The sequence below is a fragment of the Coregonus lavaretus genome (genome assembly GCF_964263955.1).
Source record: "Coregonus lavaretus genome assembly, chromosome: 9".
Taxonomy (NCBI): domain Eukaryota; kingdom Metazoa; phylum Chordata; class Actinopteri; order Salmoniformes; family Salmonidae; genus Coregonus; species Coregonus lavaretus.
In genome coordinates, this window is record NC_139996.1 from 56,675,385 (window position 1) to 56,694,419 (window position 19,035).

The window sequence follows — 19,035 nt, forward strand, 5'->3', positions numbered from 1 at the left end:
TATTATAAAATTGATTAAATAAAAAAAAGTTTTTCATCAATCTACACACAATACCCCAAAATGACAAAGCCAAAACAGGTTTTTAGGAATTCCAGCAAATGTATTAAAAATAAAAAACAGAACCTTATTTACAAAAGTATTCAGACCATTTGCTATGAGACTCGAAATTAAGCTCAGGTGCATCCTGTTTCCATTGATCATACTTGAGATGTTTCTAAAACTTTGATTGGAGTCCACCTGGGGTAAATTCAATTGATTGGACATGATTTGGAAAGGTGCACACCACATGTAATATCGTCCTCTGATAGAGGTTTTCCCATAGCACCAAATAGCTCACCTGCTGAAGAAGGTTTTGGGAACATCATTATTCTGGACCCATTTGGTGCTGCCCTCCTACCCAGGCCCCGCAGCATATTTACCCAGGAATTGGTTTACTTCAATTGGTTGTTCTGTATTTCCACCCCCGAGACTGAGGAAGCAAGCAGAGCACAGATTATTACACATAACACAGCACATTCATGGCCCAGTGGATGTGGCTCACGGCCTCCCCTCCTTCTCTCTCCATGGAGTCCATGCAGAACTGTTGAGTCTTCATCAGATGGCAGGTTCTGGTCATTCTTCATTCTTTTGGTGGGTGCTTCTCCATCTTCTGGCAGTGTGACAGGTGGTGCCATCCCTGTCTCTCGGTCACTCGGGGTGGCCTGGATCACTTGGTATGGTCCCATCCATCTTGGCTGGTTCCATTTTCGTTTGTGAACCTTCAGTTTCACCCAGTCTCCGATTTGGACAGGGATTTTGTCTTTATCCTCTCCGTCTGGCACCTCCTGGGCTTTCCTAGAGTGAGAATACAGAGACCTAACAGTAGAAGTTAGTTCCTTCATATATCCTAACAGGTCATCTTCCAGTCTAGTCAGGTCAGTCTGTTTGTCAGTCATGGGCCTATGAGATGGGACATTCATGGGACGGCCTGTTAACATCTCATGAGGGCTATACCCAGTGCCTCTGTTGGGGCTGCTTAACATTTTCATCAGCACCAGAGGTATACACTCTACCCAGGTTTTACCTGTCAAGTGATAGATTCCCAGCATAAGGGCAATTTGGGCTATGACATCTCCAGTGAAATGGGTGTCATTGTCTGCAGACAAGGTTTCTGGGATTCTGAATTTAGGGAATATTTCCCTTACCAGAATTTGAGCAGTAGAATTTTAGCTACTGTTTTAGCATCACAGTGGGTAGTAGGAAATGCCTCTACCCATCTGGTGAATCGGTCAATTATTACTAAACAATAGCGCTTTCTCTCCTTTCTTTCAGTCATATCAATAAAATCCATTGCAATGTGTGTAAATGGACCACTAGGTGAGGGGAAATGACCAGGTTTAAGTGGTGACCCCTTGGTAGTGTTGTATTGTATGCACGTGACGCATTTAAAAATGTGTTGTTTCACATGTTCTGTTAAATTTGGGCAAAACCAATCTTGTGAAATCTTGGTTACCATATCCCCTCTTAACTATTAACATCACCAACTAGCTTTGTTAGCTTGGACTCGCCAAGCATAATAGTTGTTGGCTATGTAGGCCTTTTGGATATTTATTAAATCATTATGTATTGAAGTTCTTGTCTCTCATCAACATTAAATCTGCTAGCTAGCTAGATGCCAATGATTTGTTTAGCATAGCAACGTCGAATTAATAGAAATAACGACTGGGTCAAAACATGAGAAAATAACAAATGACCATCCCGCTTGGCTATCAACTTCAGAATGCAAAACCAAATGTAATTAAACATTTTATAAATATGTTGGCAACCATTTACTAAAAGTAATAATGCTTGAGAACCCGGGGGTATCGTGTGATAACTCCCTAAGGGCTGTTCCTGGGCCTCGGCTTTGCCTTGGGCCTAAGAACAGCCCTTATCAAATTATATTTGTCATATGCGCCGAATACAACCGTTAAAAGCCCTTAACCAACAATGCAGTTCAAGAGATAGTTAAGAAAATATTTACTAAATAAAAAATAAATAACAAGGCTATATACAGGGGGTACCGGTACCGAGTCAGTGTTCGTGGGTACAGGTTAGTCGAGGTAATTTGTGTATGTAGGTAAGGGTAAAGTGACTATGCATAGGCTTGGGGGTAGAAGCTGTTAAGGAGCCTTTTGGACCTAGACTTGGCGCTCCGGTACCCCTTGCCATGTGGTAGCAGAGAGAACAGTCTATGATTTGGGTGACTGGAGTCTTTGACAATTTGTTGGGCCTTCCTCTGACACCGCCTAGTATATAGGTCCTGGATGGCAGGAAGCTCTGCCCCAGTGATGTACTGGGCCATACGCACTACCCTCTGTAGAGCCTTACGGTCAGATGCCGAGCAGTTGCCATAACAGGCGGTGATACAACCAGTCGGGATGCTCTCGATGGTGCAGCTGTAGAACTTTGAGGATTTGGTGACCCATGCCAAATCTTTTCAGTCTCCTGAGGGGGAAAAGGTGTTGTTGTGCCATCTTCACGACTGTGTTGATGTGTTTGGACCATGATAGTTTGTTGGTGTTGTGGAAACTCTCGACCCTCTCCACTACAGCCCCGTCTATGTTAATGAGGGCCTGTTCAGCCCTCCTTTTCCTGTAGTCCACGATCAGCTCCTTTGTCTTGCTCAGGTTGAGGGAGAGGTTGTTGTCCTGGCACCACACTGCCAGGTCTCTGACCTCCTCCCTATAGGCTGTCTCATCGTTGTGTCATCAGCAAACTTAATGATGGTGTTGGAGTCGTGCTTGGCCACGCAGTCGTGGGTAAACAGGGAGTACAGGAGGGGACAAAGCACACACCCCTGAAGGGCCCCCGTGTTGAGGATCAGCGTGGCAGATGTGTTGTTGCCTATCCTTACCACCTGGGGGCGGCCCGTCAGGAAGTCCAGGATCCAGTTGCAGAGGGAGGTGTTTAGTCCCAGGGTCCTTAGCTTAGTGATGAACTTTGTGGGCACTATGGTGTTGAATGCTGAGCTGTAGTCAATTAACAGCATTCTCACATAGGTGTTCCTTTTGTCCAGGTGGGAAAGGGCAGTGTGGAGTGCAATGGAGATTGTGTCATCTGTGGATCTGTTGGGGCGGTATGCGAATTGGAGTGGGTCTAGGGTTTCCGGGATGATGGTGTTGATGTGAGTCATGACCAGCCTTTCAAAGCACTTCATGGCTACCGACGTGAGTGCTACTGGGCGGTAGTGATTTAGGCAGGTTACCTTAGTGTTCTTGGGCACAGGGACTATGGTGGTCTGCTTGAAACATGTAGGTATTACACTTGCCAGTTGGTCAGCACATGATCTGAGTACACGTCCTGGTAATCCATCTGGCCCCGCTGCCTTGTGAATGGTGACCTGTTTAAAGGTCTTGCTCACATCGGCTACGGAGAGCGTGATCACACAGCTGGTGCTCTCATGCATTCTTCAGTGTTGCTTGCCTCAAAGCGAGCATAAAAGGCATTTAGCTCATCTGGTAGGCTTGCGTCACTGGGCAGCTCGCGGCTGGGTTTCCCTTAGTAGTCTGTAATAGTTTGCAAGCCCGGACACATCCGACGAGCATCAGAGCCGGTGTAGTAGGATTCAATCTTAGTCCTGTATTGAAGCTTTGCCTGTTTGATGGTTCGTCTGAGGGCATAGCGGGATTTCTTATGCGCGTCCGGATTAGTGTCCCGCTCCTTGAAAGCGGCAGCTCTAGCCTTTAGCCATGGCTTCTGGTTGGGATATGTACGCACGGTCACTGTGGGCACGACGTCGTCGATGCACTTATTGATGAAGCAGGTGACTGAGGTGGTATACTCCTCAATGCCATTGGATGAATCCCGTAACATTTTCCAGTCTGTGATAGCAAAACAGTCGTGTAGTGTAGCATCCACTTCATCTGACCACTTCCATATTGAGCAAGTCACTGGTACTTCCTGCTTTAGTTTTTGCTTGGAAGCAGGAATCAGGAGGATAGAATTATGGTCAGATTTGCGAAATGGAGGGCGAGAGAGGGCTTTGTATGAGTCTCTGTGTGTGGAGTAAAAGTGGTCTCGAGTTTTCTTTTTCTCCCTCTGGTTGCACATGTGACATGCTGGTAAAAATTAGTCCGGAGTTATCGCACGATAATCCCCGGGTTCTCAAGCCTTATTGCTTAAACACCCCGTCCCCTTATCTGATTATCAGCTGGGTTTGAAAAATACGATTCTCTTCGTCAATGTGCAGCGAATTCATAATAGATGAATAGCCCAAATTAGCGTACTCACTTTTTTTGATATACTATAAAACGTTGTTATTTTAGCATAACCAAAATGCCTACCATTTTAGATGGATAATCGGACACGGCCCGTATACTACTCACTTTCTAACTGCTGTCTGTCTGAAGTGGTTGCCTTGTAGTAGTATTTACACTGTTGTTCCGGCTCTGTTGCATTCACTGACCTTTTATATCATTCATGATAGGAGTGTTTCGACGCGTGTAATTGTAAATGAAATGTGTTGTTCCTTGTTTCTATATTAGGTATTCTGTATGGCACCATGACACTGGAGCTGGGAGGGAAGATCACTATTGAGTGTGAGAGAACCAAATATGTGGCAGAACTGGAGTTCAAGTTGAAGGTATGTGTGTGTACTTCCTAAGTTCCAATCTTTTCAATGTTGTACAGAAACAAGAAAATACAAAATAAATAACATTCTTAAAAATTTGGTGAAACATAACTGCGCAGTGAGAGGAGAAAAAAAACTAGAGCCAAACCGATATATCGTTTCACCGACTTTATCGACTGATATTGTCCTTTTACCGATAATTCCACAAAAAAAATGGTTATCTGAACACTTGTGGCCATTCTCATGATGTCACTATTGTCACAATGTAAGAAATCAACATTTGAAACATATGTCTTGGACGGCAATTTATATGGGAAAAAGTAACTTTTTCATTTCCCCGCTGTAAAACAATATATCAGCAGATATATTTTTGTATAATGGCGCCGGAGGAGATGGCTGCCGTTTTTACAGGCTCCAATCGCGTTATTTGTAACTTAATTTGTACATAATGTTTCTGCCACCGTCTCTTATGACTGAAAAGAGCTTCTGGATATCAGGACAGCTATTACTCACCTCGTACTGGACGAAGATTTTTTTCTTTAACCTGTCGGACGCGAAGGACTTACTTCAGACACCTTACAAGGCCCAAATCCCTGTCATTCGCAGGAGAAGGAGACTGCGATATCGGGGACGTAGGTCGGGGTGCCTTGTAAGGATCCAATGGCAAGTGGGTAATCTGCCTCTAATATCAGTCCTATTAGCCAACGTACAATCATTGGATAACAAAATAGACGAGCTACAATTACGAATATCCTACCAACGGGACATTAAAAACGGTAATATCTTATGTTTCACGGAGTCGTGGCTGAATGACAACATGGATAATATACAGCTGGCGGGGTTTACACTGCATCGGCAAGATAGACAAGCCGCCTCCGGTAAGACAAGGGGTGGCGGTCTGTGTATATTTGTAAACAATAGCTGGTGCACGAAATCTAATATTAAGGAAGTCTCAAGGTTTTGTTCGCCTGAGGTAGAGTATCTCATGATAAGCTGTAGACCACACTATTTACCAAGAGAGTTTTCATCTATATTTTTCATAGCTGTCTATTTACCACCACAAACCGATGCTGGCACTAAGACCGCACTCAACGAGCTGTATAAGACCATAAGCAAACAGGAAAACGCTCATCCAGAGGCGGCGCGCCTAGTGGCCGGGGACTTTAATACAGGGAAACTTAAATCCGTTCTACCTAATTTCTACCAGCATGTTAAATGTGCAACCAGAGGGAAAAAAAACTCTAGACCACCTTTACTCCACACACAGAGACGCGTACAAAGCTCTCTCTCGCCCTCCATTTGGCAAATCTGACCATAATTCTATCCTCCTGATTCCTGCTTACAAGCAAAAACTAAAGCAGGAAGCACCAGTGACTCTGTCAAAGAAGTGTCAGATGACGCAGATGCTAAGCTACAGGACTGTTTTGCTAGCACAGACTGGAATATGTTACGGGATTCATCCAATGGCATTGAGGAGTATACCACCTCAGTCACCGGCTTCATCAATAAGTGCATCGACGACGTCGTGCCCACAGTGACCGTGCGTACATATCCCAACCAGAAGCCATGGCTAAAGGCTAGAGCTGCCGCTTTCAAGGAGCGGGACACTAATCCGGACGCGTATAAGAAATCCCGCTATGCCCTCAGACGAACCATCAAACAGGCAAAGTGTCAATACAGGACTAAGATTGAATCCTACTACACCGGCTCTGATGCTCGTCGGATGTGTCCAAACTATTACGGACTACAAAGGGAAACCCAGCTGCAAGTTGCCCAGTGACGCAAGCCTACCAGACGAGCTAAATGCCTTTTATGCTTGCTTTGAGGCAAGCAACACTGAAGCATGCATGAGAGCACCAGCTGTGTGATCATGCTCTCCGTAGCCGATGTGAGCAAGACCTTTAAACAGGTCAACATTCTCAAGGCAGCGGGGCAAGATGGATTACCAGGATATGTACTCAGAGCATGCGCTGACCAACTGGCAAGTGTCTTCACTGACATTTTCAACCTCTCCCTGACCAAGTCTGTAATACCTACATGTTTCAAGCAGACCACCATAGTCCCTGTGCCCAAGAACACAAAGGTAACCTGCCGTAGCACTCACGTCTGTAGCCATGAAGTGCTTTGAAAGGCTGGTCATTACTCACATCAACACCATCATCCCAGAAACCCTAGACCCACTCCAATTTGCATACCGCCCCAACAGATTGCACTCCACACTGCCCTTTCCCACCTGGACAAGAGGAACACCTACGTGAGAATGCTATTCATTGACTACAGCTCAGCATTCAACACCATAGTGCCCACAAAGCTCATCACTGAGCTAAGAACCCTGGGACTAAACACCTCCCTCTGCAACTGGATCCTGGACTTCCTGACGGGCCGCACCCAGGTGGTAAGGGTAGGTAACAACACATCTGCCACACTGATCCTCAACACGGGGGCCCCTCAGGGGTGCGTGCTCAGTCCCCTCCTGTACTTCCTGTTTACCCATGACTGCATGGCCAGGCACGACTCCAACACCATCATTAAGTTTGCCGATGACACAACAGTGGTAGGCCTGATCACCGACAACGATGAGACAGCCTATAGGGAGGAGGTCAGAGACCTGGCCGTGTGGTGCCAGGATAACAACCTCTCCCTCAACGTGACCAAGACAAAGGAGATGATTGTGGACTACAGGGAAAAAAAGAGGACTGAGCACGCCCCCATTCTCATCGACGGGGCTGTAGTGGAACAGGTTGAGAGCTTCAAGTTCCTTGGTGTCCACATCACCAACGAACTATCATGGTCAAAACACACCAAGACAGTCGTGAAGAGGGCACGACAAAGCCTATTCCCCCTCAGGAGACTGAAAAGATTTGGCATGGGTCCTCAGATCCTCAATAAGTTCTACAGCTGCACCATCGAGAGCATCCTGACTGGTTGCATCACTGCCTGGTATGGCAACTCGGCCTCCGACCGCAAGGCACTACAGAGGGTAGTGTGTACGGCCCAGTACATAACTGGGGCCAAGCTGCTTGCCAACCAGGACCTCTATACCAGGCGGTGTCAGAGGAAGGCCCTAAAAGTTGTCGAAGACTCCAGCCACTCTTGTCATAGGCTGTTCTTTCTGCTACCGCACAGCAAGTGTGACCGGAGTGCCAAGTCTAGGTCCAAAAGGCTTCTTAACAGCTTCTACCCCCAAGCCATAAGACTCCTGAACAGCTAATCAAATGGCTACCTGGACTATTTGCGTTGTCCCACCTACCCCCTCTTTTACGCTACTGCCACGCTCTGTTTATTATCTATGCATAGTCACTTTAACTCTACCTACATGTACATATTACCTCGACTAACCTGTGCCCCCGCACATTGACTGTACCGGTACCCCCTGTATATAGCTCGCTACTGTTATTTTACTGCTGCTCTTTAATTTTTAATTTTTTTACTTAACACTTATTTTTCTTAAAACTGCGTTTTTGGTTAAGTAAGTAAGCATTTCACTATAAGGTCTACACCTGTTGCATTAGGCGCATTTGACAAATACAATTTGATTAGGTTTTGTCCCACAAAAATCGATATCAGACCCAAGAAAACCCATATCGGCCGGGCTCCAAAAAACAGAATGGATTGTAGGCAGCTTCTCTACCAAACAAAATGTATTATTTTATTAATTCAATTAACTAGCCATTGCATGAAAGCAAATATAAATATAAAACAGTAAAGGGGCAAGGGAGAGGGTGGGAGAAATAAAAATAGAGGTGGGGGAAAAAACTGGGGTGAGTGCTGTGACGGTTGGTTATGATAACTGAGATTGATGGGGTTTGTCCAAAAGGTACTGTTTTATATTTTTTGTTTTTTTACTGTTAAGGGTTGTGTAATGTATCAAATGACCTGGTAGGATTCAATCCGATCAGTGGGAACATTGCGCATGGAGACAATCCTGCTTGTAAATGCAATCAGATTAAATCCCAGTCTAAATGTGACACATGGCACTTTATCATTACATGCAGTAGATTCAGATCAAGTTGGCTCATAAGGTCTAGGATCAGGGTTGTTCTGTTCTTGCTCTAGTCACCTGTAGGGGACGGTCTTCTCTCTCTGTATTGTAGCCCTTCCTGGGAGGCTCCAGCAGTGTGAATGTGATCTCTGGAAAGATCCAGCAGGGAGATGAGCTGCTGGCCACTGTGGACGGACACTGGGTAAGAGTGCATGCATCTCCCTCTGCCTCTCTCTCTCTCGCTCTCTCTCACACACACTATCTCCCTATTTTTCCCCCGTTTGTTATTGGAAGTGTCTGTTGTTGTCGTCAGGAATGAGAGGTGTTTCTCCAGGAGAAGAGGTCAGCAAGAGGTGTTGTGATGTGGGTGGATGGATGGATGGATGGATGGATGGATGGATGGATGGATGGATGGATGGATGGATGGACTACATACAATAGCATTGGCAATGTACAAAAATAAGGCACATGTGTAAATGGCACAAAACATATTAAGTGTGTGTGTGTGTGTGTGTGTGATCAGGATGGTGAGGTGTTCCTACAGGAGAAGAAGTCAGGGCAGCAGGAGGTCCTCTGGAACCCCACTCCAGAGGTCCGCAGCACCAGACTGAAGAGGCAAGTTGTACAGCTGGACCAGCAAGGGCAGTTTGAGTCGGAGAGGTAAGGACACACACACCAGTGTTCTGTCTGCAGACTTTTACATACAGTAGATGGAAGCTTTGCTAAGACCTTTGTCTGTCTATGTGTGCCTTGCAGGCTGTGGCAGCATGTGACGAGTGCTATAGTGGACCGTGACCAGAACCGGGCAACCCAGGAGAAGTTTGTACTGGAGGAGGCTCAGAGAAATGAGGTCAAAGACCGAGGAGACAAACCTTGGAGCCCCAGACTCTTTCACCTGGACTCCGTCACCAACGAATGGACGTACACACACATAGAGTATGTACACAGCACACCACCAAGTGGTCATGTACACACACACACACACCATAAGGCAATACAAATATAACGGAACTAATACAGACATTGCATCCACACTGGCACACAGACCAGAGAATACATCCCCCCCCCCCCGGAGAAGATCTGGTACAGTGCCTTGCAAAAGTATTCATCCCGCTTGGCGTTTTTCCTATTTTGTTGCATTACAACCTGTAATTTAAATGGATTTTTATTTGGATTTCATGTCATGGACATACACAAAATAGTCCAAATTGGTGAAGTGAAATGAAAAAGAATAACTTTTTTCAAAAAATTCAAAAAAATTAATAATGGAAAAGTGGTGCGTGCATATGTATTCACCCCCTTTGCTATGAAGCCCCTAAATAGGATCTGGTGCAACCAATTACCTTCAGTCACATAATTAGTTAAATAAAGTCCACCTGTGTGCAATCTAAGTGTCACATGATCTCAGTGTATATATACACCTGTTCTGAAAGGCCCCAGAGTCTGCACCACCACTAAGCAAGGGGCACCACCAAGCAAGCGGCACCATGAAGACCAAGGAGCTCTCCAAACAGGTCAGGGACAAAGTTGTACAGATCAGGGGTTGGGTTATAAAAAAATATCTGAAACTTTGAACATCCCACGGAGCACCATTAAATCCATTATTAAAAAATGGAAATAATATGGCACCACAACAAACCTGCCAAGAGAGGGCCGCCCACCAAAACTCACGGACCAGGCAAGGAGGGCATTAATCAGAGAGGCAACAAAGAGACCAAAGATAAACCTGAAGGAGCTGCAAAGCGCCACAGCGGAGATTGGAGTATCTGTCCATAGGACCATTTTAAGCTGTACACTCCACAGAGCTGGGCTTTACGGAAGAGTGGCCAGAAAAAAAGCAGCAAACACGTTTGGTGTTCGCCAAAAGGCATGTGGGAGACTCCCCAAACATATGGAAGAAGGTACTCTGGTCAGATGAGACTAAAATGTAGCTTTTTGGCCATCAAGGAAAACACTGTCTGGCGCAAACCCAACACCTCTCATCACCCCGAGAACAACATCCCCACAGTGAAACATGGTGGTGGCAGCATCATGCTATGGGGATGTTTTTCATCAGAAGGGACTGGGAAACTGGTCAGAATTGAAGGAATGATGGATGGTGCGAAATATAGGGAAATTCTTGAGGGGAAACCTGTTTCAGTCTTCCAGAGATTTGAGACTGGGACGTAGGTTCACCTTCCAGCAGGACAATGACCCTAAGCATACTGCTAAAGCAACACTTGAGTGGTTTCAGGGGAAACATTTAAATGTCTTGGAATGGCCTAGTCAAAGCCCAGACCTCAATCTGTGGTATGACTTAAAGATTGCTGTACACCAGCGGAACCCATCCAACTTGAAGGAGCTGGAGCAGTTTTGCCTTGAAGAATGGGCAAAAATCCCAGTGGCTAGATGTGCCAAGCTTATAGAGACATACCCCAAGAGACTTGCAGCTGTAATTTCTGCAAAAGGTGGCTCTACAAAGTATTAACTTTGGGGGGGTGAGTAGTTATGCACGCTCAAGTTCAGTTTTTTTGTCTTATTTCTTGTTTGTTTCACAAGAGAAAATATTTTGCATCTTCAAAGTGGTAGTCATGTGTAAATCAAATGATACAAACCCCCCCAAAAAATCAAATTTAATTCCAGGTTGTAAGGCAACAAAATAGGAAAAATGCCAAGATGGGTGAATACTTTCGCAAGCCTCTGTATGTATGTGAACTTGTCCTTCCTTCCCCCTCTCCAGCACGCGGCCTTGGGACCCTGAGCACTGTCTGGTGCAGTTTGAGGAGCACGGAGTGATCCAGACCAAGGAGAAATCACAGACACGACATAAAGGACTGGCGTACAGCCGCGCCTCAGCCTGGGCTAGCCAGCAGAAGGTAAGAGACACACACACATTGAAACAAACACACACCGATGTTCCATCTTTGTTTTTTTGCCAAACTGACTAGTTGTAACCATAGAATTTCAAATAGACTGGACACTCCAACTCACCGCAGTCTTCTTGTGTTTTTGGTCCAGTTGCCATATTGGGTATACCATTTAGAATAGTCTGGCTTCAATGTGTAGTTTTGTGAAAAAATTGGACATTACATCAATGGACATTACAGGTGTGTGTGTGTTTGGCGTGGTCATGCGTGCCTGTGTCTCTCAGGCCCAGGTGAATGGGAAACACAGGAAGGGCAGCAGCCAGCCGTCTAGCTGTAGCCAGAACACTGAGAGTAGCAGCACTACACCTGAACCTACACACGAGTCCTCTGATAATGAAGGTAAGACTCACATCAGAACATACACACGAGTCCTCTGGTAACAAGGGTAAGTCAAACACACTCACACTTACTCCCAGGCATGCATGCACACACAACCAACCTATGATGCCCATACATCTCGCCTTGTCTTATCCTCAGACTATCAGTAAACCAAACAGGGATTTTCTCTCCCTTGTCACATTACTAGGGTACCTGAGCCAGTGTGCACGGTGCAACAAGGAAGTGAAGGACATCGCCGTCATAGAGGCCTCCATTGCATCCATACAGAAGACGCAGCAAGACATCCAGAGGTAAGAGAGCACACACTTCTTTTTTTTTACATACAAAATAAATACAATCTATTTTAGCAGACGCTCTTATCCAGAGCGATTTACAGGAGCAATTAGGGGAAAGTGCCTTGCTCAAGGGCACATCAACACACAATAAACAGGACACTGCATGATGGAGATGATAAAGCAACTTCCCCTCCTGGTCAACTTGGGCATCTTCAGTTTTAGTAGGTTTTCAAGTTGTTGTAGTTCATACCAATGCTGAGAAAGGAAAGATTTCAGAACGTTGATAGATGACTGAAACTCTCCCCCCTGTCCTTCCGTAGGAACCTGATAGCGTTGGGTCGTCAACTGGGCCGTCGCCGGGAGACTGAGGACAATGTGACACTAACTGGACGCCACTGTTTCATCCTGTGTGTCCTCCTGCTCTCCCAACTCTTCCTTAACTACGTCTTCACCTGAACTAACCTGCAGGAGAAGTTACCCCCCCAGGCACGGATCTAGGATCAGCTCAACACTCCCTATTAACCCTGACCTTAACTATCAGATGGAGAAGAAGCAACACTGACCTTAGATCAGCGTCTAGGGGCAGCTTCGTCCTGTTCTCCTGATACGGGAGAGCCACAGGTGCCATAGCAATAAACACAGCCACAACCACCCACAGCCACCACTCACCTGCCAACCAGAGCGGAGCCAGACAGCACGGCACCCACGCACTTTGGACTGAGAGAAGACGACGACGGAAAGAGAAGATCAAAAAAAGAAAGAGAATGGACTGACTGAGGGTGTTTTTAAAAAGACGAATGAGAGAAAAGGGACCGAATTAGCTTCTTTTTCTTTGAGGAATGAGAAAGAATTATGGTTTTGGTTAAGAGGATGTTCCACCTGTCTTTTATTAATGGATGTGTACTTTTTATACTCCCCCCTGCAATACTATTGTGTGTGTGTGTTGTGTGTACGTACAGTAGGCCCTATGGGCACTGATGGACTACGGCTTGGAGTCCTTAATAGTCCCCCTTCACTACAGACTTTGGGCCTTAACGCTAAAGCCAAAAAGAGAAAAAACTATGTGACATCGACAAAACAAAGAGAACTCGAGATAAGAAGAAACTTCCAATAATGCAATTGGCTTTTTGTGTAGATCTCTATTCATATAAACATTCAGTCTCGTCTTTTAAAGCCGCAATATGTAACTTTTTGGCCGATCTGACCAAATTCACATAAATGTGTGCTATAGATCTGTCATTCTCATTGAAAGCAAGTCTCAGAAGCGGTAGATCTGTTCTATGTGCGCTATTTCTATACTTCCCATTAAATTTCGTTTTTTCCCAGTGGTTTAGATGGTAGAATTATTCTCTACACTATACTTGCTTGTTTTGTCACAAACTGAAATTTGACGAATTACAATTTTTGCAACCAGGAAAGGATTTCTGCATAGTGCATCTTTTAAGAATGATGATTTTACCAAAACAGTATTTATAACCCGAAAGGTAAAGAGTACTTGTTTACAGGTGGGTGTGTGTTTATAATGACACATATAAACAAAGGGTAGGCAGAGAGAGGCAGGGTAGGAAGCCAGACAGGTTTTGTCTGTGTACGCCTGTAGCGCCATCAGGGAATGGGTTATATAGCACTGCTCTGGTGTAGACGATCAGTCATAGAGGACAGATGGTTGGAAATGTAGAGAGAATGAACAGGGGAAGAGAAAAAAGGAAAGGATGAGCGACTGATAAAGGTATAGGGTAATGGTGTTGTTGATGGGTTGGGTGTATAATGTACTTCAGACCGCACTGTTTGGAAGAACTGTTTTTTGGGGGGGGGATCAATATACCCATATGTATATATTTGTCTGGAACACACACAAGCACTGTGTTCCCAATGAGATTCAGAATGTATTTATTGGGTGATTTACCTTGATTTCCGGATCATATGCCGCTTGGAAGATGGATGCAAGTGGTGACAATCGTGAGTAAGTTCGTTCTCCCAGGTGTGTATGCTTGCCTCCTGTGTTCTTTAGGCACCAAACAGAGGAAAACGGACTGAAACAGGATGGGACACTGGACTTGACACTAATTTCCGTTCTGTTTTAAAATAGGTTGTACCCTATTGAACATGACCCTGGGGAACCAGGTCTGTGATCTGGCCATGGGATGTTACTCGTACGTACGGTACGGACAGTCAGGCAAGTAGGAGTCAGACATTAGGGTCAAAATTGAAAAACCAACCTCTTTCTGATTGGTTGGTGTAAACTTGCCCTTGTCCATGGGGAGAGGAGAAGGAATTAGGAAGTCTACTTTGAATGCTTTGATTCACGGTTGTTCGTTCTTTTGTTTTGTACACTACTGTCATATACACAGATCTTTTTGTCATATGAGAATGAAACGGAACATGATTTTGCCCCCCCAAAAAAATAATCATACCTGTTGAATACTGTAGCGCTACAGTAAACATTTACATTTTGACTCGACACCCATTCTTGCTCTTGATTGAGTGTCTCCACAAAATGGTCAGTGCTGAAAGTCACATGTCTGGTTATAAAGTGTTACAAGGAAAGTCAGACGGCATAGCTAGTAGACTAGGCAGGTTTCCATTGACCCAGGTTTATCAGACAAATGATGGAAACTGTTTTTTGAATAAACGATTGACGAATAATTTAAGGTACGCGGGTCCCTTGATGTCATCACGTAACTATTAAGCTCCACTTCACATTTAATTGTTTTGTACGCTACTGTCCTGTACACAGATCTTTGTCATATGAGAATGAAACTGAGAAGGTGATTTTGCTATAAATAAATAAATGTTCATACCTGTTGAATACTGTAGCGCTACAGTAAACATTTACATTTTGACTCGACACCCATTCTTGCTCTTGATGATTGAGTTTCTCCACAAAAGGGTCAGTGCTGAAAGTCACGTCTGGTTATAAATATTGCGACAAATAATGGAAACTGTTTTTTGAATAAATGATTGACTAATAATTTAAGGTACGCGGGTCCCTTGATGTTATCACGTAACTATAAAGCTCCACTTCACATTTAATTCTAAATTCCTACAGCTTGCTAAATAAAACAATTAAACTATAAAAAGGATGTGTCTGCAGAACAAGGATTGTCCTGACTTTCAAGAATGGCTGAAATTGTGTCGACTTCTTTGGTTTGCTGGATGCAAGTTTCACCACCCAATTATTTCAGAAATACCTTAACCACTTCATTTTTATTTGACATTCTAGGTTTTATCAAGAAGACCGTGGAATGGAAACTCATTGTATTTTCTATGCAAACCTTCTAAATATAAAAAAAAACAAAAAAAAGTGTGCACTCCCCCTTATGGATTTAGAAGGAATGGACTGGTATGAGAAATATAGTGGAAACATTCTGTAGCCATGCTTGCACCAATCCAATGGTTTTAAATCAGGGGAGAACGATTGCCTCCTCTCATTGAAGCCACAAAGTTCAAGGCCGACCATTGTACTGCAGGCATTGTTTGCAGAAAACAGGATCCCCATTATAGTGAATGGGAAAATTGCAATCTTTGTGTATATAGTTAGGTTTCCATCCAATTGGTGACATGTTCATGCGAATATTCTAGAATCCGCATAAAGAAAATATGCACATTTTCCCACCAGTGGTGTTTCCACCAAATTGACTTCTTCCAGGTAAAAATCAGTGCGTGATGACATTCTCCACACAAAATGTACTTTTTTGTTTAAGTGTTTATGTACCGAATAAAATCTAAAGTTCAATGTGTTTCCATCTCATAAAAAGCTCTACTGATAGTTTTGTCGCAAAAGTGCCTACTCTGGTCTTGGCACGTGCGCTCTAGCCAACAGCTCGCAGATACAGTGCAGGTAGACTAGTCTACATGATTATAATGGATAAGAGCAAAAATATTATTTGTCAAATGGCAATCAAGCTAGAATCATGTCATGAGAACAAGACCCTCGATATTTATTGGAAAGGAGCATCAAGATCACCGTGCACTTTCACCATGTGAAGTTCATAACTTATTTGATCTGTAGCCTAATAAACTGCATGGTTTCCCAAGTCGTAGTGGGAGGACCACACACCATATCATCTCGTGACTCCAAGTTTACTTTGTTTTGATGTTTATTATATCAATATTTGCGCATACAGGCATTTCCACCATCATTTCACGCACAATTAATTTTACCTACACAGAATGATCCCACCATGTCCAACAAGCAAGTTATCTGTTGACATTTATACAATTGTACCCCATCACTTCTGTTGTGATTTATTTTATACAGACTTTATGTGCAAAAAAATTGTGGATGGAAACATGGTTAGTGATACCAATAATTGCTTCTATTACAGCAGATGTATGTCCTTAAAATCGCACACAGAAGTTATAAGGATAATTTTAGTTGCTAATGGCAGCTGGCAGTACCACGGTCAGCCTTCCACTTTAAAAACTCAATGAGAGGGGGCAGCGCTGAGCTAGCCTACAACGTCTCTTCCTGGAGTAGCTCAAACTGCACATGTTATGTCTCCATTAGACGCCATCTTAACCAACTTCATTGGCTTCAAATGCACTATTGAGTCTTCACATAGGAATTCAAATGAAGTCAAAATCAAATCAGATTTTATTTAGAAAGCCCTTTTTACATCAGCAGATGTCACAAAGTGCAATACAGAAACCCAGCCTAAAACCCCAAACAGCAAACAATGCAGATGTAGAAGCACGGTGGCTAGAAAGAACTCCCTAGAAAAGCAGAAACCTAGAGAGGACCAGGCTCTGAGGGGTGGAGATTATAACAGTACATGGCCATTAAGGCCAGATTTTTCTCCAAGATGTTCAAACGTTCATAGATGACCAGCAGGGTCAAATAATAATCACAGTGGTTGTAGAGGTTGCAACAGGTCAGTACACCTGGAGTAAATTTCACTTGGCTTTTCATAGCCGGGCATTTAGAGGTTGGAAATAGCAGGTGTGGTAGAGAGACAGAGATTTAAACAGCAGGTCTGGGACAAGGTAGCACGTCCGGTGAACAGGTCAGGGTTCCATAGCCGCAGGCAGAAGAGTGGAAACTGGAGCAACAGCACGACCAGGTGGACTGGGGACAGCAAGGAGTCATCAGGCCAGGTAGTCCTGAGGCATGGTCCTAGGGCTCAGATCCTCCGGGATGGGAGGGAGAGAGAGAGAGAATTAGAGGGAGCATACTTAAATTCACACAGGACACCAGATAAGACAGGAGAATAACACCAGATATAACAGACTGACCCTAGCCCCCCGGCACATAGACTATTGCAGCATACATACTGGAGGCTGAGACGGGGGGGGATCGGGAGATACAGTGGCCCAGTCCGACGAAACCCCCGGACAGGGCAACCAGGCAGCATATCACCCCACCCACCACTGCCAAAGCACAGCCCCCACACCACCAGAGGGATATCCACAGACCACCAACCTACTACCCTGAGACAAGGCTGAGTATAGCCCACGAAGATCCACTGCACGAGCCCGAGGGGGCGACAAACCCGACAGGAAGATCACGTCAGTGACTCAACCCACTCAAGTGATGCACCCCCTCCTAGGGAAGGCATGGAAAGCACCAGTAAGCCAGTGGCTCAGCCCCCGTAATAGGGTCAGAGGCAGAGAATCCCAATGGAGAGACAGGAACCGGCCAGGCAGAGACATTAAGGGCGGTTTGTCGCTCCAGTGCCTTTCCGTTCACCTTCGCACCCCTGGGCCAGACTACACTCAATCATAGGACCTACTGAAGAGATAAGTCTTCAATAAAGACTTAAAGGTCGAGACCGAGTCTGCGTCTCTCACATGGATAGGCAGACCACTCCATAAGAATGGAGCTCTATAGGAGAAAGCCCTGCCTCCAGCTGTTTGCTTAGAAATTCTAGAGACAATAAGGAGGCCTGCGTCTTGTGACCATAGCATATGTGTACGTATGTGCGGCAGGACCAAATCGGAGAGATCGGTAGGAGCAAGCCCATGTAATGCTTTGTAGGTTAGCAGTAAAACCTTGAAATCAGCCCTAGCCTTTTGGTTTTAGTCAAGATTCTAGCAGCCGTGTTTAGCACTAACTGAAGTTTATTTAGTGCTTTATCCGGGTAGCCGGATAGTAGTGCATTGCAGTAGTCTAATCTAGAAGTGACAAAAGCATGGATTAGCTTTTCTACATCATTTTTGGACAAAAAGTTTCTGATTTTTGCAATGTTACGAAGATGGAAAAAAGCTGTCCTTTAAATATTCTTGATATGTTCGTCAAAAGAGAGATCAGGGTCCAGAGTAACGCCGAGGTCCTTCACAGTTTTTTTGACAACTGTACAACCATCAAGATTAATTGTCAGATCCAACAGAAGATCTCTTTGTTTCTTGGGACCTAGAACTAGCATCTCTGTTTTGTCCGAGTTTAAAAGTAAAACATTTGCCTTATGTCTGAAAAACATTCTTCCAGGATAGGCAATTTTGGGGCTTCACCATGTTTCATCGAAATGTAGAGCTATGTGTCGTCCGCATAGTAATGAAAGTTAACATGGTGTTTCCGAATGACATCACCAAGAGGTAAAATATATACTGAAAACAATAGTGGTCCTAAAACGGAACCTTGAGGAACACTGAAACGTACAATTGATTTGTCAGAGGACAAACCATCCACAGAGACAAACTGATATCTTTCCGACAGATAAGATCTAAACCAGGCAAGAACTTGTCCGTGTAGACCAATTAAGGTTTCCAATCTCTCCAAAAGAGTGTGGTGATCGATGGTGTCAAAAGCAGCACTAAGGTCTAGGAGCACGAGGACAGATGCAGAGCCTTGGTCTGACGCCATTAAAATGTAATTTACCACCTTCACGAGTGCGGTCTCAGTGCTATGATGGGGTCTAAAACCAGACTGAAGCATTTCGTATAATTTTTTTCTTCTTCAGGAAGGCAGTGAGTTGCTGCACAACAGCTTTTTCTAAATTGGGA

At 44.5% G+C, this 19,035-nt stretch overlaps 1 protein-coding gene across 1 annotated transcript in view; it reads left to right on the plus strand.

Annotated features, from left to right (window-relative positions):
• Window positions 1–15,829, plus strand: part of osbpl5 (oxysterol binding protein-like 5) — a 139,897-nt gene extending 124,068 nt beyond the window's left edge. Inside the window, exons 16-23 of the mRNA XM_084168807.1 lie at window positions 4,506–4,603; window positions 8,686–8,775; window positions 9,097–9,233; window positions 9,330–9,509; window positions 11,293–11,428; window positions 11,704–11,818; window positions 12,006–12,108; window positions 12,414–15,829. Coding sequence (XP_084024933.1) covers window positions 4,506–4,603; window positions 8,686–8,775; window positions 9,097–9,233; window positions 9,330–9,509; window positions 11,293–11,428; window positions 11,704–11,818; window positions 12,006–12,108; window positions 12,414–12,549 — 995 coding nt within the window. The 3' untranslated portion in view covers window positions 12,550–15,829. The remainder of the gene's footprint in view (window positions 1–4,505; window positions 4,604–8,685; window positions 8,776–9,096; window positions 9,234–9,329; window positions 9,510–11,292; window positions 11,429–11,703; window positions 11,819–12,005; window positions 12,109–12,413) is intronic.
• The last annotated feature ends 3,206 nt before the right edge of the window (window positions 15,830–19,035 follow it).